Here is a 23,628-nt window from a genome sequence, read left to right on the forward strand (position 1 = left end):
TTGTGATGTCGCCAGCTTTGCTTTTCTTTTTCAACATTCCTCTGGCTATGCGGGGTCTTTTCTGGTTCCATACAAATTTTAGGATTATTTGTTCCATTTCTTTGAAAAAAGTGGACGGTATTTTGATGGGGATTGCATTGAATGTGTAGATTGCTCTAGGTAGCATTGACATCTTCACAATATTTGTTCTTCCAATCCATGAGCATGGAACGTTTTTCCATTTCTTTGTGTCTTCCTCAATTTCTTTCATGAGTATTTTATAGTTTTCTGAGTACAGATCCTTTGCCTCTTTGGTTAGATTTATTCCTAGGTATCTTATGGTTTTGGGTGCAATTGTAAATGGGATCGACTCCTTAATTTCTCTTTCTTCTGTCTTGTTGTTGGTGTATAGGAATGCCACTGACTTCTGTGCATTGATTTTATATCCTGCCACTTCACTGAATTCCTGTATGAGTTCTAGCAGTTTTGGGGTGGAGTCTTTTGGGTTTTCCACAGAAAGTATCATATCATCTGCAAAGAGTGAGAGTTTGACTTCTTCTTTGCCAATTTCGATGCCTTTTATTTCTTTTTGTTGTCTGATTGCTGTGGCTAGGATTTCCAATACTCTGTTGAATAGCAGTGGTGATAGTGGACATCCCTGCTGCGTTCCTGACCTTAGGGGGAAAGCTCTCAGTTTTTCCCCATTGAGAATGATATTCACTGTAGGTTTTTCATAGATGGCTTCTATGATATTGAGGTATGTACCCTCTATGCCTATACTCTGAAGAGTTTTGATCAAGAAAGGATGCTGTACTTTGTCAAATGCTTTTTCTGCATCTATTGAGAGGATCCTATGATTCTTGTTCTTTCCTTTGTTAATGTATTGTATCACGTTGATTGATTTGCGGATGTTGAACCAAACTTGCAGCCCAGGGATAAATCCCACTTGGTCATGGTGAATAATCCTTTTAATGTACTGTTGGATCCTATTGGCTAGTATTTTGGGGAGAATTTTTGCGTCCATGTTCATCAGGGATATTGGTCTGTAATTCTCCTTTTTGATGGGGTCTTTGTCTGGTTTTGGGATCAAGGTAATGCTGGCCTCATAAAATGAGTTTGGAAGTTTTCCTTCCATTTCTATTTTTTGGAACAGTTTCAGAAGAATAGGTATTCATTCTTCTTGAAATGTTTGGTAGAATTCCCCTGGGAAGCCATCTGGCCCTGGGCTTTTGTTTCTTGGGAGATTTTTGATGACTGCTTCAATTTCCTTAGTGGTTATAGGTCTGTTCGGGTTTTCTATTTCTTCCTGGTTCAATTTTGGTAGTTGATACATCTCTAGGAATGCATCCATTTCTTCCAGGTTATCTAATTTGCTGGCATAGAGTTGCTCGTAATATGTTCTTATAATTGTTTGTATTTCTTTGGTGTTGGTTGTGATCTCTCCTCTTTCATTCATGATTTTGTTGATTTGGGTCATTTCTCTTTTCTTTTTGGTAAGTCTGGCCAGGGGCTTATCAATCTTGTTAATTCTTTCAAAGAACCAGCTCCTAGTTTCGTTGATCTGTTCTACTGTTCTTTTGGTTTCTATTTCATTGATTTCTGCTCTGATCTTTATTATTTCTCTTCTCCTGCTGGGTTTAGGCTTTATTTGCTGTTCTTTCTCCAGCTCCTTTAGGTGTAGGGTTAGGTTGTGTACTTGAGACCTTTCTTGTTTCTTGAGAAAGGCTTGTATTGCTATATACTTTCCTCTTAGGACTGCCTTTGCTGTATCCCAAAGATTTTGAATAGTTGTGTTTTCATTTTCATTGGTTTCCACGAATTTTTTAAATTCTTCTTTAATTTCCTGGTTGACCCATTCATTCTTTAGTAGGATGCTCTTTAGCCTCCATGTATTTGAGTTCTCTCTGACTTTCCTCTTGTGATTGAGTTCTATTTCAAAGCATTGTGGTCTGAAAATAGGTAGGGAACGATCCCAATCTTTTGGTACCGGTTGAGACCTGATTTATGACCTAGGATGTGATCGATTCTGGAGAATGTTCCATGGGCACTAGACAGAATGTGTATTTCATTGCTTTGGGATGGAATGTCTGTGAAGTCCATTCGGTCCAGTGTGTCATTTAAAGTCTTTATTTCCTTGTTGATCTTTTGCTTAGATGATCTGTCCATTTCAGTGAGGGGGGTGTTAAAGTCCCCCACTATTATTGTATTGTTGTCGATGTGTTTCTTTGCTTTTGTTATTAATTGCCTTATATAATTGGCTGCTCCCATGTTAGGGGCATAGATATTTACAATTGTTAGATCTTCTTGTTGGATAGACCCTTTAAGTAGGATATAGTGTCCTTCCTCATCTCTTATTACAGTCTTTAGTTTAAAATCTAATTTGTCTGATATAAGGATTGCCACCCCAGCTTTCTTTTGGTGTCCATTAGCATGGTAAATGGTTTTCCACCCCCTCACTTTCAATCTGGGAGTGTCTTTGGGTCTAAAATGAGTCTCTTGCAGACAGCATATCGATGGGTCTTGTTTTTTAATCCAATCTGATAGCCTGTGTCTTTTGATTGGGGCATTTAGCCCATTTACATTCAGGGTAACTATTGAAAGATAGAAATTTAGTGCCATTGTATTGCCTGTAAGGTGACTGTTACTGTATATTGTCTGTGTTCCTTTCTGGTCTATGTTGCTTTTAGGTTCTCTCTTTGCTTAGAGGACCCCTTTCAAGATTTCTTGTAGGGCTGGTTTCGTGTTTGCAAATTCCTTTAGTTTTTGTTTGTCCTGGAAGCTTTTTATCTCTCCTTCAATTTTCAATGACAGCCTAGCTGGATATAGTATTCTTGGCTGCATATTTTTCTCATTTAGTGCTCTGAATATATCCTGCCAGTCCTTTCCGACCTGCCAGGTCTCTGTGGATAGGTCTTTGCCAATCTAATGTTTCTACCACTGTAGGTTACATATCTCTTCTCCCGAGCTGCTTTCAGGATTTTCTCTTTGTCTCTGAGACTCGTAAGTTTTACTATTAGATGTCGGGGTGTTGACCTATTTTTATTGATTTTGAGAGGGGTTCTCTGTGCTTCCTGGATTTTGATGCCTGTTTCCTTCCCCAAATTAGGAAAGTTCTCTGCTATAATTTGCTCCAGTATACCTTCTGCCCCTCTCTCTCTTTCTTCTTCTTCTGGGATCCCAATTATTCTAATGTTGTTTCATCTTATGGTATCGCTTATCTCTCGAATTCTGCCCTCGTGATCCAGTAGTTGTTTATCTCTCTTTTTCTCAGCTTCTTTATTTTCCATCATTTGGTCTTCTATATCACTGATTCTCTCTTCTGCCTCATTTATCCTAGTAGTTAGCGCCCCCATGTTTGATTGCACCTCATTAATAGCCTTTTTGATTTCGACTTGGTTAGATTTTAGTTCTTGTATTTCTCCAGAAAGGGTTTCTCTAATAACTTCCATGCTTTTTTCAAGCCCAGCTAGTATCTTTAAAGTGATGATTCTGAACTCTAGATCTGACATCGTACTAATGTCCGTATTGAGTAGGTTCCTGGCAGTCGGTACTACCTCTTGTTCTTTTTGTTGAGGTGATTTTTTCTGTCTTGTCATTTTGTGCAAAGGAGAATAGATTAATGAGAGAACAAAATGGTAGCAGGGTAACAACGTCCCCAGAAAATATACTCTAAACAAATCAGAAAAGACCTGAAGCAGTGGGAAAGGAAAGGGAAAGAGAGAAAAAAGAAAAAGAAAAAAAAAGGAAAAGAAAAAGATAAAGATAAAAACAAACAAAAACAGAACAAAACAAAACAAAACAAAAACAGAATGTGATCAAATATGATCAGGCTGGTATATAGATCAGTGCCACACACTAGATTTTGGGTGTATTTTGGTCTGTTAGAAGAAAGTGCCTCCCAAAATTTTAAAGAAAGAAAAACTTATATATGTACAAAAATAAGGGTTGATATGATGAAGGGATGGAATATGACTGTAAAGATGGAAATTATAAAAAATTTTATAAAAGAAATTGATAACAAGTTGTTTGAAAAAAGAAAGAAGAGGATTTAAAAAAAAAAGAAAAAAAAAGGGAGAGAATGTGATCAGGCAGGGGAGTAGAAAAAAACCATACACTAGAGATTTAGGGTATATTTTGATCTGTTAGAAGAAACTATCTCAAAATTTTAAGGAGAGAACAACTTATATATATATATATGCCAAAAATATGGGTAACTACTGTGAAGGGATAGAATATGACTCTAAAAATGAAAAATAAAAATGTTTTTTAAAAAAGGGATTGATAAGATATTGGTTGAAAAAGGGAAAAAGAAAAATTAAAAAAAAAAGAAAAAAAACAGTTAAAAAAAAAATTAACTTTGAAAGACTACAGAATCATGGTAAAAAAGCCATGGATTCTATATGCAGTATTCCCCTAGCACTGGAGTTCTGCCGTTCTCATTGATCGGTAAACTTGGTCTTGGCTGGCTCTTCTCGCTGATCATCTGGGGGAGGGGCCTGTTGCCGCGGTTCCCAGAGGTCTTTGCCAGAGGCAGAATTGCCCCGCCCTTGCCTGGTCCGGGCTAAGTAATCTGCTCGGGTTTGCTCTGGGGAGCTTTTGTTCCCTGCAAGCTTTCTGTACAGCTTTGGAGGCGGAGAGTGAAGATGGCAGCCTCCCAATCTCCGCCTTGGAGGAGCCGAGAACTCAGGGCCCCGCTCCTCAGTGAGCCCCCAGAGAAAAGCCGTCAGTCACTCCCGTCTCCCCGGTCTCCGGCCACACTCCGTGCTCACCCGGCCTGTGACCGAGCGTTTCTATCTCTGGCACCCGACCCCGGGTGGAGTCTCCAAACCCAGCAGATCCCCGCGGTGTGCTCCCGCGCCGCTCCTCCCGGAGGAGGAAGGGGAGTCTCCCTGGATCTGCCGCTTGTTGGGTCCCTGCTGGAGGAGCAGTGGCCCGACTGTGCCGCGGATCACGGTTTATGGCAACCCCGAGCTGAGAGCCCGCGCCTGGGCTCTGTCTCTGCAGCCGGCTTCCCTGCTCCGATACCTGGGAGCTCTGCCACCCTCAGGCACCCCCGGTCTTTCTGTGACCCCGAGGGTCCTGAGACCACACTGTCCCACGAGGGTTCCACCCCCCACTTAGCCACCGGAGTGGCGTCCCTCAGCGGGGCCGACTTCTAAAACTTCCGATTTTGTGCTCCTCGGTTCTATCACTTGCCAGAAGCGGCCGACGGAGGCCCCTCCCCGCCGTCTATCCTCCCGAATATCGCCTTGGATTCACTTCTCCGCACGTCCTACCTTCCAGAAAGTCGTCGCTTTTCTGTTCATAGAGTTGTTGCTATTCTTTTCTTCGATCTCCTGTTGAGTTTGTAGGTGTTCAGAGTGGTTTGATCCCTAGCCAGCTGAATTCCTGAGAGGAGCCGAAATCCAGGTCTCCTACTCCTCCGCCATCTTCCTCCGCCCCTCTCCATCTTAATTTCTTCTTGTCATTCAGGTCTCAGCCCAAATTCCAATCCTGTAGTCCCCCTCTAGTCATGTGCCTTTGTTGTGTTTCTCCAGTGACTTATCCTATTTGAAGTTATCTTGTTTATATAATGAGCCTTGAAGATGATGTCTCTGTCGCAGGGTGTTAGCTCTACAAGGGCAAGTGCCTGTGTATCCTGGTTGTGTCTCCTAGTTCCCAGGACATTGGAGAGCATCTGACACATAGTAGGCATCCTTTAAAGATTCGTTGACTTGGTTAATGAGTGTTTTTTGCTGGGAGGGATGTCAGTGACTGCATCAGGAGTAAGATTTACAGTAGCTGTTTGAGTGTATGCATTTATAATTCACCCAGGAATTGCTGGCATGTAAATGGACATTGCGATTGTGTTTGTGAGTGGTTGGTTCTCTTTTGTGGGCTTAATCTGCTTTCAGCTACTTTAAAGTGTTCACAATTGCTCTGCTAATTACAAATCCCGATAAACTCTCCATTAAAGCATATCTTCTAAGAATCTCCAGCCCAATAATACTGTTAGAAGGAATTATGTATGGTTGAAAGTAGGAAACCACATTTATTTAATAAGTCTTAAATTCAGCTTGCCTTTCCGATGATGTACTTGAATTCGGAAAGCCACACCACACTTACCTGCTTTGCTTCGAGACACAGGTCAGATGTTAGCAGGGGCTAGCCCCAGGACATACAGAGGTGGGGGACCACAAAGAATGCTCTGTGTGCAGTCCTTTGGAGAAAACTCATCTTCTTATGTGCCTTGACTCATCCCATGTTCACCTGTCATGAAGCTGCTTTGACATGGACCGCTCAGGGTCCCCCCCCTTTGCTGAGGGCATTCAGGTGGAGGCAAGCATATGTGTGTTATTAATCTCTATGTGCCTTGATTTCCTTGTTTGTAAAATAGATTTATAATAACGATTCCATACCTTGTTGTGAGGCTCAAAGTTGCACATGGCGTGAGGGACCAAGCAAGCCACATATCGCTGTGAACGTATAAAGACTGTTGTGACAGGTAGTCACTGCTTCCTGCTTAGAGACAGTCCCATGTACATGAGACATGTCTCAGTGGTCAGGCTGTCACTCTTTGGCCCCATGAAATGACCGGAATATGGAAGAATGCAAAACTCAGGTGTCTCAGGGTTGGGTTGCAGCATTGTGGAAAAGGCAGGATTTTTAGATTCCTGGAAGTCCGTGCAGCAGAACCATGACCTGAGAAAGCTAGGGCTGTGGGGAGGGCCTTGGAGCTGGGGAGTGAGTGTGCACGTGTGCACATTTTCGTATGCCTCTGAGAGCACTGTGGACCTGAGTGATAAGACTGAGGTTTTGGGCTCGGTTCCATAAGGTTCAAGTCTCTGGCTCCATTTAGGTGTGGGCCAGCTCACTAGGTCATCTCCATGTTTGTTAGCAGTACCGTGTGCACTGTGTTGAGCCAGGAGCTCTGAGCCTAGACAAGAAGGCGGGCTTGGGAACGGATGAGTTACGTTATCAGGCAGTATGTGGAAGCACAGGGAGGGACACGTGGTGCCTGAGATCCAGAGCAGTGGAGGGCTTGGGAGGAAGGGAGAAGGCCTCGCAGAGCAGGTGTTTTTGAACAAGAGCGGACACTGACCAGGGGGTGAAACAGGCAAAGGCTACTCCCTTAGAGAGAGAGGCTCATGTGCAAAGACCAGCATGTGGAATCCAGGCTGGAGACATAGAGTGTATATACAGGACTATAGGTGGTGTAGTCATGGCCAGATCAGGAGGGATGTTACAGGATAAGCTAAGCTGTTTGGATAGCACCCAGGGGTGAGTCTCTGCCAAGAGGAGCTGCAAAGTATTGGTTCAGAATTGGAGCCACACTGCCTGTGTGATGACTAGCTGAGTAATCCTGGGCAGTTCCTCTGTGCCTCAGTTTCCTTATCTGTGAAATGGGGTATTGCCCCCTACTTCCAGGGCTTTGACAAACATTAAACAGGCTAACACGTGTGGAGTGCTTAGAGTAGTGCCTGGCACACAATAAAGATAGCTATGAACTCTGTCATTCCTTGGAGGACTAGGGCACATCAAGATTAAGGGATGAAGAGAGGGCAAGGAGTCTCTAACCAAGTTCAGAGGAAAACCAGGAGGGCCATCTGCCTTAGAAGCCAGGGCAAGAGGAAGTTTCCGAAGGGTCAACAGGTTCAAGGGTACCGGGAGGTCAGGCAAGGCAAAGCCAAGGGTGCCTTGGACTTAGCAGCAAGCAGGTTACCAGTGACTTTGGCCACTTTGGTTTTGGTGATGTCATAGGGTCAGAGTCCAGTGTGCAGTATGAGAAAAGGTAGGCGGGGAGGAACCTGAGCCAGGGGTGAATCATTTCACTGTTTGGCTGGGGAGAGATGCAAGCAAGGCGCAGCAGTGGTAGAAGCATGGGAGGGTTGGTAGCCCTCTGTTTTGCCAAACACCCATTCTACCCCACCATTGTCTGCTGTGAGGCTCATGACCTCTGGTCAGCTAAGCAGGGGGAAGATTAGGATCCACAACTTCTAAATAAAGACACTTACGTAGGCAGAGATCAAGAGTGGCAGAGCTGGGACAAAAGCCAGGCTACTCATTTCTTCTTCCTTTTCAAGATGCTGGTGAGATTGTGTGCAAGAGAATAGGCCAGAGGGCATGGGGTTCTTAGCACCATCTACCTGCTTTATCACGCCTGGATCTCAAAGTGGGCAGAGGAAGGTGCTGACAGATTCCTTTCACTAGCACCTAACACATGCTGGGCGCCCAACGTGTTCCATCTGACCGAATCACATCCTATCTGGGTAGGAGAAGACTTTGTTGAGATTTCCAGCTCTGGTTGGAAAGGGTGGGCAGCATGGACCTCGGATCGGCAGAAGGAACACTGTCAATTTCTCCCATCTGTCCCTTCTCTGAACTCCCTCCTCCGCCATGGTAGATCTTGTGGGCCGGCAGCAGCTCTGGTCTTTGGCTCTGCTGCAGGGGAGTTGGGGGGCATGACTTGAAGGTGATGTGTCACTTGGAGCATGCTGGTGGGAACTGAAATGCATGCTTCTGGCTCATTTGGGAAATGTCTTTATGTTGAGAACTTTGGAACAATAAAACCATAATGATGTGATTTTGGAAAGTCACCTTCCAAACCAGGGTAGAGGAGACCCAGAGTGGGCTAGAGGAGATTCCAGGGAGTAAACCAACAGATGCCCAATCAACATGAAGCAGAAACATGCCCGGAGGGCTGATGGGGGCAGGGCAGTCTTCATGGCATACTTCCTGTGTGGTCTCTGTGGTGGCCATCTTGCCATGCTCAGTTTTTGAACAAGGATCCCTAATTTTGCACTGGCCCCTGCAAATGATGTGACCTATCCTGGCCACGGGCACAGGTGGTGGGACACACAGAGACTGCGGACATAGGCAGGCTCCAGCAGACAGCAGCCCTGACTGAACTTGGCTCCTGAAATTCACCCGCCTCTGACAAAGCTCAGCGAGCCAGCGGTGGTCGAGAAACAGGACTTGGCCAGTTTAGAATCACCTCTTCAGAGCAGCTGTGAAGGTGCCTGAGACAAAGCAAGTGGGGAGAGAGGAAACCCAGAGCGTTCTCAGAAACCACGATAGATGAGCCGGACTCTGTGCTGGGGGCCTTTGCACACGGGTCCATATTAACCTCCTAAGACAGAGGCGCCGTGAACCCAGTTTCAGCGATGATGACTGAGAGCTTCAAGAAGATGATTAGAATTGACTGGGTGCTATTAATTGGTAACCTGGATAAAATGCAGTGGTCTGGACCCCATGTCCAGTGCTCCTTCCACAACAGTAGAGGACTGAGGTGGAGGCCAGACACCTGGATGTCCTAGCTCTGCTGGCTAGCATATCCAAGCCATGGCTCCCGTTCTGAGGGATGAGGGGTCTGAGCTCAGTGCACAGTCTGTATTTGCTTTGGAGTCCTCGGGAGCCCAGGGGGCCAGACCTGGTGATGGAAGCATCCCTGGGGGAGGGCCAGCTCAGAGTGGAGCCCTGGAGCCAGGCCAGAGGAACACAGACAAAAGGGCATCTTTGCCTAGGCCGGCCTGGGCTCGCAGGGCTTCAGGAACAGGATGCACTGGGAATTGGGCTGTGGGCTGTGGTGGGGCCCAGGCTGTCCACCTGCCACCATGGGAAGGGAAGAGCTCCCCAGGGGGCTTTCCCAGCAGTCTGTCGGTGTGTCACCTGAATCACAAGTGGTATTGTTGATTTTGGTGGGCATATTGTAGGGTCATATTGCTGCCACTTCCTGCCCGTGTCTTTGCTCTGCAGGGTGGAAATGCTGGGGCATTTTTTCCACCACTCCCTGCAAAGTTGGCACCATGCCCTGGCCTCCAGGTGGGCCCCAGGCTTTCCAGCATCGTAGGGGCCCTGATCATGCCCACCTTTTCTCTCTGGCCACAGCATAGCTCTTTGAACATGAGCACAAAGCCAGAAAAGCACAGAGGAAGAGCCAGACCTGGGAGTTAAGAGGTGGGGCTGTCTTCAGGGCTCTTTCACTGGGTCCTCATGTGACAACTCACTCTTCCTTTAGGGACCTCCAGATCCTCATCCATAATGTGAGATGACCCACCCCAATTCTTCCTAGGGGGTTTTCCTGCTCTGTGGAGTTTGGGGCCCACAGGGAGAAGGATGAAAGGGCTGGTGTTCTGCTGGGTGCTGGCTATCGGTGGTGCGCACCTGGCCCCTGCCAACTCCTTGAATACTCACCAGGACTTTGCAAGGTGGATATTTCTGATTCAGGGCCAAATAGCTCAGGAAGAACAAAACCGAGTCTATGACACATTTGGAATCCAAGCCCAGGTCTTGCCTTCCAGGCTCCTTTGAGCTTCTGACTTCTGGGTGCTTTCTAAGTTCCAAAGGGGTTATTTTAAATGTGGCCCGTGGCTCCTAGGGCAGGAGGAGGGAGTGGTGTGGCTCAGGGCCTAGCATCAGCCCTATGCGGCTCTGCTGTCCTTGATCCTCAGCAGAAGGGGAAGGGTGACCCCCCAACAGTCCACCTCAGTGTAATAGGTCTGATCCAAGGACCAGTTCCACTGGGGATGGATGAGGAGGCTGTTTGGGGCATGGGCAGGAGTCTGCCCGAACTTAGAGACTCAGAGTCGTTAAATGTCAAGCCAGAGAGGGTCTCAGTGGGCCTCCAGGCTAGGGGCTTCGGATGGAGTGAAGTGGTGGGGCTGGCTTATCTGGGGATCCTCCAACTGCCCTGGGTTCAGAATAGCCTCCCCCACCCCTCCAGAGAGGGGTTCTAGCATGTGTCTTTTGATAAAAGCTTCCCAAATGATCCATTATGAATCTTATCTCTGGGGAAAGAGTCCCTGATTTAGGCCCACATTCTCACTTTTTAGGTGAGGAAATGGAGGTCCAGAGAGAGGCAGTGACCTGCCCAAGGTCCCACAGAAAATGAGCAGCAGGGCCCAGAGACCTCGTATCCTGATTTTCACACGGAACCCCACCTCCTCACCGTCACCCCTTCTGGACTCGTTCAAACCTCCAGTCCTCCTGCCTTTTCCCACTCATTGTGTCCTTCAGCCTCTAACAAAAACCCTCTGGCCAAACCACGAATCTGGCTGCACCCCTGTACTGAGCAAAAGATTGCTTGGGATGCTCTCCTGCCAATAGACTCAAGTCCCCAGGCCTGAGTCTCATAAACAGGATCTTGGGAAACTTGTCAGGTGGTCCTCCTGCCTTCCCTTCCAGCCATTTCCTGCAACCTACACGCTTGCCCCCACACTCTGGAGACACCAGCCCACACAGTGGCTACCAACGTGCTGTGAAGCAACTGTTCATTTGTTCTTAAGAAGTATGTCACATCTATTTTCACGCAAGCCTATTACAGGTATCATTATTACCCCGATTTAGATGTGAGGCTCGAGGTGGGGCAACCAGGAGAAGTCAGTCATCCCAGCAGTACACAGAGTGGGGCTGGGGAGGCCGGAAGCCAGGCGTCTCCCCAGAGCTCACTCCACCCTGTCCACCCCTGCCCAGCAAATGCCACCTTCATCCTCCCTGCCCCGGTCGGAATGCCACCCTGCGCCCCACCCCCTTACCAGGACCGGGCGTGCACAGCCTCTGGCCTGCGCATGGTGACAGTCCTGGCTTGTCTGTGCCACTTGCTGGTTTTTGGGTCACTTTCCCTCTTTCTAGACTCTGGCTCTTGTAGTCAGGTCTCCTCTCAAACCTGACTGCCTGCATAGGAGCTGACAGCGCAGGCCCTTGGAAGATGTCTGCCGAGTGAATGAGTGAATGAATGAACGAATGAATGCCTAAGGAACAGAGAGCTGGCCCCAGGATCGGTGCCCATCACCACACTCAGAAACTGCAAACAGCCTGATGTCCATCCCCGGGCGCCGGGCAGGAGAGCCAGCACACGGTCGTACCAACGAGCACAGGATTTGCGCCAGGGTTCCCCATCCGCATCTGTCACTTGCTACCGGCCTGACTCCTGGAAGGCCCAGGGCTTCTATGTCTCATCTGTGGCACGGGGACAACCACAGTGATAAGACCTCTCCTTCCTCCTTCAGCAAACAGTCACTGGACACCCACCTTGGGTTTGGGCACTGGGGCATGAAATGCGGAGACCACGGTGGAGGGACTCCTGCCCTCTGGGAGCTTCCAGACCAGGCAGGTGTGGGGACCCCCAGGCAGTGAGAGGAGTGTGAGCTGCCCGCCAGGAGGAGTGAGCTCAGCTTGCCCTGGGAGCTCAGGTGGGACCACTGTGGGATGGAACAGGGAGCCCAGGCAGCAGGGCGGTGAAGTCCCAGGGCATGTGCTGAACGGTGACAGGGTCCCGTGGCTAGAGCTCTGTGGGCCACGTCAAGCAGGACTTCGTAAGCCACGCCGAGATGTCTGCACCTCGCCCCGGCACAGTGGGGCTAGCTGGTGTCAGCTCCGTAGTTCAACGGCTGTGGACGCACATGGAAAAACCGGTGACGGTCCCTGCGGTGATTCTTCGGGCACCGCGGGTTTGCCTGTGGCTCTGAGAGAAGTTTGATGTCTCCTTCATGTGGTCCCTGAGAACCAGATAAGAGAGGCCCCCTGAAAAGAACGAAAGTGCTGGATGTTAGAGAGAAATAGGGGACGAGGAGACCCAGGCAGAGGGAGAGAAGTGTGGAAAATATCAGATAAGGGGGCGCCTGGGTGGCTCAGTCGTTTAAGCGTCTGCCTTCGGCTCAGGTCATGATCACGGGGTCCTGGGATCGAGCCCCGCATCGGGCTCCCTGCTCAGTGGGGAGCCTGCTTCTCCCTCTGCCTGCCGCTCCCCCTGCTTGTGCTCTCTCTCTCTCTCTGTCAAATAAATAAATAAAATCTTAAAAAAAAAAAAAGAAAAAGAAAACACCAGATAAGGCTTTGAACTCCAAGGTGTTTGGGTGCTGGGGGCCGTGCTGTGGGCTGGCCTCCTGCTTGCAGGAGGATCCAGGGCCAGAGCAGGGCTGGGGGCTGGAGAGGGGGCTCTGCTCACGTGGCAACCCCAGAAAGCCTGCCTGGGTGCCAGGCAGCACCGCGTAGAAGGGAAAGGGACCAGGAAGCAGTTCTGGGTGGGGAGGTGGTGGCAGCGCCCAGGTCATGGGATGAAGCCTCAGAAAATGCGTCTCCTTTGGAGCACTTCCAACCTGCCATAATTCTCAGTGCCTGCCTCCCCGAGCAAGCTGTATGCCCCAGGAGGGCAGGGCCACTGTCTGCCTTGTGCCCTCTGTATCCCCAGGCACTAGGGCAGAGCAGGGGCCTCACAATGACTTTGAATGATTCAAGTTTCTTTCCTTTTCCTCTCCCCTCCCTCCCTTTCTCCTTCTTCTTCTCCCTCCCTTCCTTTCTTCCTCCCCTGTTCCAAGACCAGGTGAGAAATTTCATGTAATCCTTCAAATAGCACAAAGCTGGGTTAAGGTGCTGGGAGCTTGTCTTCAAAATAATGGGGGGAGTTTGTACCCATAGAGCTGGCAGCAGATTTCATAATGATGGAACTAAAGCTCAGGAGTGTTAAGTTCCTTGCCCAAGGTCACACAGCTAACAAGAGGTAGGGCTGAGATCTGACCCAGTTATCTTAGAATCCATAACATGCTTCCTCCCTAAGTGAGGGAACTTAAAAGACTTGGCCCCTGAGATGGACTAAGCTGGGATAGGATTTCTGCAGCCGTGCTTCTGGGCAGAGGACTCGTCCCCATGGGCTTCTGTGTCCTGGTCGGTAAGGATCAGGCTGAAGTGTAACTGGAGAGCAAGCAGGCAGGGCCAGGTTCCAGTCCGTTCAAGGCCACTCTTGGGCACCCCTGGAGGAAATGATCTTGAGATGGATCCACACCGGCTGAGCTCTGTCTGGTCTCTAACCATCCTCAGTCAGTGGGCAACTACTTCGTAAAAGATAACCTTCTTACAAGCACTTGCCAGTTTTCAAACCTCTCACTAAGGAGAGGGTTATAGTGGGCTAGAATAACTGGTTCAGTGTTTGGGCTGAGGATTTCTCATCTATCAGTCCCTCCCATGCCACCGTGCCCCATCTTGGGCAAGTGTAAACGTGTTTTATTGAGTTAAGACTTGGTGCTCGCTTTTGTGCAGGCCTAGAGCAGAGGACGCCCAGTTGGGGTGCGGGTGTTACCCTTGTGGGGCCCGAGGTGTCTGCCATCGGAGCCTCCAGCTGTCCTGCCCAGTGTGAGGGGAATGACGAACTCTTTCTGTTCCTCTTTTCCTGTCCTGGGCTCACAGGGGCCACAGTGAGGGAGAGGAAGAAAAGTAAGTTTCTGGAGGGGCAACCCCGTCCCTTTCTTGAGTGGCCCAGGCAACATGCCTGGGAGGAAGGGAAGACCAAGGAATTTCCTGGGTGACCAGTTGCTTCTCTCCGTGTCCCAAGTGAGTCTGAAAGCCCTAGGGTTACATGGTCACAGTCAGCACCTGTATCTCCCTTCTCCCCCTGAGACCTGCGGAAATGATGGTAAAGGAATACAAACGCGCCAGTCTGCAAGGACAAGGAGACTCACAGAGCAGAAACAGCGGGTTAGTGATTTCTAGGACTGGCGGTACTTTATGGGAGGCAGACAGCAGCCGGCGGGATGCATGGGAACTGGGGCAGAGCAGCACATAGCTGTGGTCCTTGCTGGGCGTGTGTTCTCAGAGGCGGCCACGCGTGGAGCTCACATGATCAGATGGCCTCAGCGTCCACCGTCCCATCTCCGAGACAAATTCTCAGTACGCCCTTGGGCAAGTCCGTTTCTTCTTTCCAAGTCTCCTTTTTTCCCATCTGTAATATGAAGAGACCATACTGGACACGTGATTCTTCTGGTGCCAGAATTTCCTGGAGTTTTTTTCCCCTGAACATGTATAGGCACACAAGTTTTGATTCTGATTCTGAAATGGGGCCAGGACATTTACCTTTTTTCAAAGGCTCTCCCAGGAAGCTTCAAAAGCCCCTCTTGCCGATGGTCTTTGAGGGCCCGTTCAACTCTGACATGTCGGGACTCCCCCCTCACCCCACCCAGGTGTTAGTTTGGAGAATACACTGGGGCTGGGGTGGGCAGGTGGCAGGGATATAAGACTTTCAGGTGGGAGGTCCAGGCATAGGGGGCTTCAAAGGAGGCTGAGTGCCCGTCTGCTGGAGACAGCAGAAGGCTCGATATGGGGACAGCGGCATTTGAAGAGCGTAGAAAGCCCACGGAGGGGGACAGGGAAGACAGGGCCTGGAGGCCACCGTGGGAGCATCATCCTAGCAGTAAGAAAGCCGGTAGCATGTTCAGGGCCCTGCAAATATTCAAACTTGGAGACAGACATAGCATGAAGAACCACGAATGTCCAGGTGACACCTTGGGTGTCATCCAGTTGCGAAGGGAGCCATGCAGACCCTCGAGCCAGAGAGTGCGTGATCAAAGAGATCAGCCTCGCCAGCTCTCTATGGTTACATCATGCCTCACGATTTTCATACATGCGTTCCGCCCAGCCACCTTTTCTGGAGCACCTACTAAAATGCTCTTCATACCAAGCACGGCTCATGATGTCTCCAGGACTCGGCTGCTTCAGAGCTATACAGGCACCCCCTTTCCTGCCATTTCCCCACCCAACTCACTCTCCTGACCCCACGATCCGGCTCCACCTGGCATCTCCGAAGGAGCGTGCTCCTTCCATGCCTCCCTGCCCGTACGCAAGCCCCTTCTTCTGGTGGCCTGCCCCTTCCCACTTCAGCCCTTCTGCAGGAGGCTCTGCTTGGAGAGCATTCCCGAGGGAGGCCTCTCTGATGCTCCTGGGCAGCTCCTGGTCCTCCCCTGGCCCCTCCAGATGGTACATCCGCTGCTGACCTTACACGGCATGGCTTTTACTTGTGAATCTGTGAATCAAAAAGTCAGCGGCTTGAGGTCAGGCACTGCCTATTGATGGTAGCTGTCTTTCCTGGGGCTCACTGAGGACCCAGAGCAGAGCAAGCTGCTGAGAAGCGTTGAGTGATTGAAAAAAATAGAAATAGCAATGATCTGGCCTGGGCCTTGACCTAGCAAATCTCACTGAACTCATTGCGGTATCTCTTTGGGACACGTGTCACTTTCCAACTTGCTGGGCATACGTGACTGGGGATATGGGAGTTTGGGCAACCGCTGATCTGCAGACCTGGGATTCAACCCAGGTATGCCTCAGCCCTGGTCCTCCTGTCCCCTGGGTTTGGGGCCAGCAGCTCCAGCCCAGGATGGAAACACGTGGGGTCAGAGAAGCCACACAACTTCCTCTCCCTCACCTCTCTCCACTTCCCACTCAGCTGGGACAACTCCTACTCATTTTCTCAAGATCCTTATCTGCTCCTGCACTCGGGGAAGTTTCCCCATCCCTCTCACACCACCCAGGAAAGGTGGGGGGTGGGGGAAGGAGTGTTCCATGTGGTCACTGGGCGTGAGTAAGTATCTCTCCTCCCTGTGACTTCCCCACCTCTGCACCAGGGCCTGGGAAACCCCACTCAGGTCTTCGAATAAAAGGTCCGGGCACTGCGGGATTGGCCAGGGACGAGCTCTTAGCTTCACCAGACACATCGAGACCACTGCCAAGAGGTGTGAGCCACACTGTGCAGGATGAAGCTCGTCACCATGGCCCTGGCGTGCATGCTGCTGGCTGGGATGTGGCTTCGAGACGTGGAAGGCAGGAGCAGTGAGTGTGGCTGGAGTCACTTTGCTCTTCCGGGGGGCGGGGGGCAGACACCCAGGCAGGCACTCTGGGCTTGTGCGCAGGGCTTGCCTTGAACTCAATGCCTCTGTCTCTCCTCCTCTGGGAAGAATTCCTCGTAAAAAGGGTGAATGGAGAACTTGGATGGGATGGGAGCAGGTGTCTGGGTGAGCACAACATCTGAGCTGCTAGCTTCAGCAAAAGGAAACCCTGCCTCATCCAAGGAGCTCTGAGGCTCTTTAGGCCAAATTGGGAGGCCTGCGGTGCAGAGGAGGGACTGGGTCTTGCTTGCACCCAGTAACAGATAACAGGGAGATCCTGAAGTCAGGACCGGGCACTGTTAAGCAAGTGTTGGGTCAGTGACTTGGCCAAGTCACTTTACCTCTCCAACTGTGCATTCCCTGTTGGTAAAATGGGATTGATAATGCCGGACCTCAGGGCTCTTGAGAGAGGACTGACCTCTCTCTCCAGGCACATGGCACCTGCTAAGAACTCCAGGCACATGAAAGACGTTGTGCAAACAATAAAACTAGAAGCAAGGAACCAGGATTGGAATTTGAGTCTCTTGGGGATGGGGTGTGGGAGAGAGTGTGCAAACCCACACAGTGGGGGTGGGAGCCCGGACAGAGCTACGGGCCTGGGTAGAGGGCATTCTAGAGAGAGGGTGGGAAGCCTCTTAATTCCTGGAAGCTCTTTCCTTGTCATTCCATCAGTTGGAACTCCTTGAGCAGTTCCTAATCTGGCCCCCAAACCATGGCCCACGATTGTCCTGCACGCACCAGACTCACTGGGCCCACTGAGTATGGGGTCCAGAGCCCTTGAACCCAAATATTGGGCCAGAATTGTGCACTCATGGTGGGATGTCAGAACTGGAAGCACCTTTAGAAACCAGTCCAAAAAGTCCTATTTGACAGACAGGAAGTCTGGGGCCCAGGCGAGGGCTCATCCTAATCAAAGCCACACAGCTGGTTTGTGGGGAGCTGGGATCTGAACTCCAGTGTTCCGACCCTCTGCCTACATACAGAACTAAGTGACACTGGGCTGGATGTGGTCCCCAAGCCTGGGCCTGTCCCCAGAAGGGTTTTGTTTTTTTTTAAACCACTTGGATGAGAGGAATGAAGTCCAGGTTAAGAAACAGATGCAAACCATTTTTGTGCTTCTCTTCTAGTGCATGTGTCATCCTCCAACTGTTGTTTCGTCTTTATGGAGAGAAAGATTCCCCAGCAGATAATCCAGTGTTATAAACGCACCAGCTCCACCTGCTCCCGCAGGAGTCTAATGTGAGTTGTTCCTACCCTGGTCAGGAATTCCTGACTCCCTCCTCCGGAGAGCGGAAACCATCCTGCCTGGAATTAGAATGGCAGACGCTAGATGGCGCTGTTCCACCAGATTCAGGTTTCTAAACCTGGAGAGAGGCCTCCAAAATCTGGGTGCAGAGCTCAGCATGGGCGCTGGGGGAGCGCCGCGCTTCTTAGCAGGTGCCAGGAGGGATGCCCCCCTACGCTCCTGCAGTGACTTGTGTTTCTCGCAACCCCAAGGCGCCGAGTATTACATCCTAATATTTTATGCCCAGAAGCAGGAATTGCTTAAAAGCTCTAGGAATTACTGTGTAGTGGGAAAAGTGAGGGGGTCATAATTAGTTCCTGCTTCCAGATTTGCCCACCTAAAGTCTTAGGTGACCTTGGGCCGGTAATTCTTCTGCACCTCATTATATGGGTACTCCTCTGCACTCCTTATCTGTGAAGTGGAGTAAAAATGGTAGCTGCATCACAGGGTCATTACAAAATTAGACCGAGGTGGCTTACCCTCGCTACTCGGCATCTATAAAGCATTCATGTATATTATCTTGGCTAACTCTCTTGGGCACATATTTTCATTATCATGAACACCGAAGTTCAGGGAAGTAGAGAGATTTGTCTGCGGTCACCCAGATAATTAAAGTTAGAATTGGTCTATAGTTTGGTTGGACAGTAGCCAAGTTAAAGAGGTGGGCAGGTCAGAAAATAAATACACACACACACACATACACATACATACACATTCACAGTGAATCTAAAGCAATGACTGAGGGTTCCAGATGGACATAGACACATGAAAAGATGGATCAAGGGCCCTCAGAGATATTCTAGGAGGGAAATTTCCATACTAGCTAATCCTTAGAGTGTCTGCAGCCTTTACTCTACCCTAATACAAAGAATCATGCTCTCCAGAAAAGGGAGAAACTCAATTTAATTAGCTCTCCCTGAAGCTGGGGTGTTCCTCCCAGCGTGCATGCCACAGGTCTCCCACAATGACTTCATTTTACAAGCCCAGAGCGAGTAGCTTGGGGGCACCACAGAGCGGGGGATGGGACTTGTGTGTGGCACCCCAGGGGGCAAATCCTGTGACTCAGCTCCTCCTTTGTTCTTTGCCCACAGAATCAAGCTAAGGGGCGGCAGAGAGACATGTGTCTTGGAGACAGCCTCATGGGTTAAACATCATTTAAAAACTATGAAACCATGCCCGCTAAAGTAAATGTGGGAGGATTTCTTTCCAGCCTGGACTCCGAAGACGGCGTGGCTTCACCTGTCCCCCTAACCCCCCACCCCACACCAGTCCTTCTGCCCAGCTTTGCCAGGTCACGGAGGGTCTGCTCAGTCCTGATAAGCTATGTTGTTGCACTTTATATATTTAAATGTTAGAATCTTCGATCCCTGCCTCTCTGGGCTTCTTGGATCCCACAGGTATTTCAGGGTATAAGCTTGATTGGCAGTGAGAAGCTGGGGCCAGGGCAGGTGGAGGGGAGCGGGGAGACATGTTGAAACTGATGCCCAAAGAACTGACTTCTTGTCCAAAAGAGCCAATAAATGGCTTACACTTCTCAGCTGACTGACTTTGTCTTTGGGGGTTGGGATGAACGTTGAGTCAGGGCCATGATAGAGATTCTCTGTTTCCCCTGGCAGCAGGGGAAGGCACGGTGAAGCAGAAAGTGGGAACCCAGAGTTGGGGTTCCAGAAGCCACAGCTGCCCTAGCTAGAGGGGATCTTGTGAGGTCATCCATCCGTAAGATGTTGCTAGCCCCATTTTATAGATGAGGTGCCTGATGGTTGGCGAGAGACAGAGATGGGCCTGAGGTTACAGAGTGAGTCAGGGTCCGATCTGGTGTTAGAGCCCAGGGCTCCTGCTTTCGGGGCGAGAACTCTCTCCTGTGTCCCAAGCTGCCCAGTGACTGCCTGATACAGCAGGGAGGAAGGGACCCTCTGTCTACCGGGCAGATCCTGCAGAGCCAGTTAGCAGGACCTCCTCTTGTCCAGGAATGAGCAGATCCTAGGTCTTACAGAGATGCCAGCCCAGCTCATGTGCAGGAGGGAGGCAGTCTTGGGGAGAGAAGGAGAACCTTTCGCCAACATCTGGGAAGCAGAGACCCCGCCCCTGTGGGCCCCCAGGGAGCATAGCAAGCGAGGGAAGTGACTTGTGGATTGCCAGAATCTCAGGATCGGCCCCCTTTTGAGGGCCGGCTCGGTGGCTTTGGGGGAGAAGTTGTCGTGCTCTGTGCTGAGAGAGGTGTCCCTCCTTCCCCCAGCATTGCACGTGTCACAGGTCTGGTCCGTTCTTCTTCAACTGCCTCCTCCCTTCCGCCCCCCACGACCCCCCTGCTTCCTTCTCCTCCCTATTGCTGGGGCCACTGTGGAGCAGTGAGCTGCGCTCAGCTCTCTCTTGCCAACTCCATCCTGCCCACGGCCACAGGCCACTTTGCCTGGCCTGCCGCTGCCCTCCACCCTCCGAAGGTCCCTCCCTCCCGCCCTCAGAACTGACTCCAAACTCTGCACCTTGCTATTCCAAGTCCTCTACAACCACACTTCCAGCTTCCTTTCTAAAGCACTCTACCTTTTCTGTTCCGGAACTTAAACTCCAACCATAGGGGATATTTCCTCCAGGCCCTCCCCTGTCCTTTCCAACTTGAGCCTCCTCTAGAAGAATCTTTGCTATGACTGTGCTCTGGTATCCTCCAGGGTCGATGCTAACGAGGACCGGGTCATCTTGTTTTTCCTCTGGATCATTCCAAGGACCAATTGGAGTGGGGAGGCACGGGGACAGAGACCAGTTAGAAGCTGATGCTAGGGGTTGGAGTCATTATTCTAGAACGTGCTAGGCTGCTGAGTCGGGCCCTCTGCGACAGTCAGATGAGCCCAGCTCAGCCACCAACCACCACGAGGTCCTTCCCACAGCCAGCCCCCTCTGTCAGCCACCTGCCCCCACCTTGGAGCGCCCCCTACTGGTTGGAAGTTACCCTCCCCCAAGAAAACACCACGATGAGACATTTTAAACACGGTGTACTTTCTGCAAAAAGTCAACAATCTTACGAATGGCATTCTCCTTTCGTAATAACATATTTAGCTGCACCTTGCATTCACAAGGCCCTCCCCTCCCCGGATTGCAGTAGCCCTTCATCTCCATGATTTGTAGGCACATGCATCAGCCAGGGGGTTAGGCAGGAGACAGACCCGCTGCCTGCAGCTTACAAGGAATGGAACCCCGGCTGATGACAGGAAGCAACTGGCTCAAGGCCTTGCTTTAAAAAAAAGATCCCCAGTATTCAAAATAAGCCCCAAACCAGCAACAATTCAAATAACATTAAATATTACTTAAGACATAGTACATTTTTTGCATCACAAAACAGCACACTATTTGAAACTATAGTAAAATTAGTCCAGGGTCTAGCTGGGGAAGCTGGAGGAGAATAAACAGTCATTCGATTCTCATACTTGGCTTGGTCTTAGTGTGGCTTGAAGAGTTCAAGTCCTCAGGGTATGAGGTTTTTGATTGAGGTGTTTCACATAATCCTGGACCCACTTCTCCTTTGGGTCAGCACAGATAGCCTTGGCCAGTTTTGTACTGAAGCTATGGATGAAAGAGGGCTGCACAGTTAGGTGGAAATCAGTGTTTTACCCAAGAGATGCCTCACTGGACTCTCAAACCTGCCTGGTCCACCCACTACAGGGGAGGGATCCTCTGTAGGGTGGGACAGGAGGAAGTCGGGGTGTGGAAAGAAGGGGACTCTGGAAGTAGTCACTTTTCTCGGAGGCCCTGGAGAAGCTGGCCTGGCCTCAGCCAAAGCAACGTTGAGACTGTGAGCTAGCGCCCATTCAGGGAGCAGGTGGAGGACCCGGCCCTCTCCAGGCCTGTTTATGATGCAATCATAGTCTGGTAAAATCTTATCCCCCGAGTATAAGATCCCAAAGTGGTCTGATGCCTGTCTTCTGGGGTGGAACTTTGGATCAGGGGACGTGGGAATGGGGTGTGGTCAGGTAGGGGGTGAGCAGGGTTTTTCTACCTACATGACAGCTTCCCGGGGACAGTGGCTGCTGGTGATTCGATAGCTCTCCAGCTTCCGCAAGGGGATCTTCTTATTGTTAAATGTGAAACAGCAAGTGAATAGGGCGCTGAGTGCATCTAGAAATAAGGTCAGAGACAAAGCCTTCTAGGAGGCGCTAGGTTTTTATCAGCTTGAATACAGCAGGAAGTGCCTGTAGGGAAAGGAAAGGAAAGAGGTCGATGTGGATCTTATCCACCTCAGGTCCAGCACTCCTGGCCCGGAGTCCTGAGACGGGGGTAGAACTAGAACATCTCAGCTGCGCATTGAGGATGCATCGTTGCTGACCGGGGCAGGCCAGTGGGACAGGTCCTGGCTCCGGTGCTCCAGATGCAGTATTTGGGAAGCTCAACCGGGGTCAAAGAAAAGGCCCTGGGTTTGGAGCGAGCGGCTTAGGTTTTCCTCTGGCTCTGCAATGGATGGAGGTGGGTGGGTAGGAACCCTCCTGCACCCAACTTGGCCTTCAGCTTCCTGTCTTTAAAATTAGACATTTAAGTGAAGCTCTGAGGACTCCCACTGCTCGGATAGGCTCAGAAGTGGGGCACTTCAGCTTCAGGCTTTCTAGAAGGAGAAGAAAACAAAAAGGAGGAGAGAGAACAGGAAGGAGGGAGGGAAGGGCTCACCTGGCTGGGCAAGCACCTGGGGGCTGAAGGCGGCGGCTGTGAGCAGCAGGTACAGAAGCGCTGTGGAGACCTTCATGTCGGCGGGGAGCGGGGAGACTGGGCGTGAACGAGAGCTGGGGGTGTCTGGGCCCGTCTCAGCTTCTCTGAAACGCAGGTGGCTCTGCCAGCCTTTTAGAGGAAGCAGAGAGGGTGGGAGCTCCCAGAGGGACATTTGCCTGGGCAGGGTCAGGGTCAAGTTAAGATGCAGGGCACTCCTGAATGTGCTGAGCTGGAGGTTGGCTACCCGAGTTTTCCAGGAATTTCAAGCAGGAAGCTGCGGGCTGCCGCAGGGCAGGCACAGTTTCCTTCAGCTGCCCAGGCCACAGAGAGGAAGCCGGAGCACAGATGTGCCACCATTGGCCATGGGAGTGATCCGCGGAGCTGTCCCGTGGGTTGCTTTCTCCACAACCAGAGAAAGAGCGCCACGCGAGGGCTTTACACGGGCGATGTGTTTGGTCCTGACCGGGTATATCCCGTTATCATCATGCCCATTCACAGATGAAGACGCTGAGGCGCGGGGACCTGAGGTCACTGGTCCAAAGCCTTGTGGGAAGTGAGTGGCGGTTCCAGAAGAGAAAGCTGGTCTGTCTATATACGATCACCACGGCCTTTCCCACTGTCTTGGGCGCGGAAGACTTTCTCCGAGCAGTTTTATGTGGCAGGGTCATACCTGAGATGAATCAAAGCCCGCTTTTAAAGGCAGGGGCTCCTCTTGTCACATCTTTGTGTCCCCTTCTGCCACTCAGGCCCAGAGAGCTATGGTTTGAAGCACACTGATTTGTCCAGGCACCTTGTTTTCTGGAAGGACCATGGAGTTTCTAGAGCTCCTGCCGGGAAGGAAGTTGCAGGGTAGAGCAGAGTGAGCTCTTTGCTTCTGTGCCTGCCACCCCTCCCCCCTGCAACGAGCATGTAGCTGAGCTGGAGCTTGGGGTGGGGGTCCCCGTGGGCCCGGTGGGAGGGGGGCAGCCTTGGACTGCAGGATACCACCTGGCAGGACACTTGGCCTGAGTGATCCATTCCATGCTCCCTCCTGGCTCCCAGACTTTG

General features: G+C 50.5%; 2 protein-coding genes across 2 annotated transcripts; one reads left to right on the plus strand and one right to left on the minus strand.

Annotated features, from left to right (window-relative positions):
• The first annotated feature begins 16,475 nt into the window (after nt 1–16,475).
• On the plus strand, nt 16,476–19,080 carry CCL1 (C-C motif chemokine ligand 1). The gene is made up of 3 exons (XM_032429252.1): nt 16,476–16,551; nt 17,735–17,846; nt 18,984–19,080. The coding sequence occupies exons 1-3, from the start codon at nt 16,476–16,478 to the stop codon at nt 19,078–19,080; spliced, it is 285 nt and encodes a 94-aa protein (XP_032285143.1).
• Nucleotides 19,081–21,341: 2,261 nt separating this feature from the next.
• LOC116647696 (C-C motif chemokine 13-like) lies at nt 21,342–22,618 on the minus strand. Its single transcript, XM_032429246.1, has 3 exons — nt 22,543–22,618; nt 21,885–21,999; nt 21,342–21,447 (listed from the first exon to the last, which is right to left on the minus strand). Exons 1-3 carry the CDS (start codon nt 22,616–22,618, stop codon nt 21,342–21,344), a joined length of 297 nt encoding a protein of 98 aa, XP_032285137.1.
• Between the last annotated feature and the right edge of the window lie 1,010 nt (nt 22,619–23,628).

This window comes from Phoca vitulina, unplaced genomic scaffold (assembly GCF_004348235.1).
Source record: "Phoca vitulina isolate PV1807 unplaced genomic scaffold, GSC_HSeal_1.0 scaffold40, whole genome shotgun sequence".
NCBI classification, from domain to species: domain Eukaryota; kingdom Metazoa; phylum Chordata; class Mammalia; order Carnivora; family Phocidae; genus Phoca; species Phoca vitulina.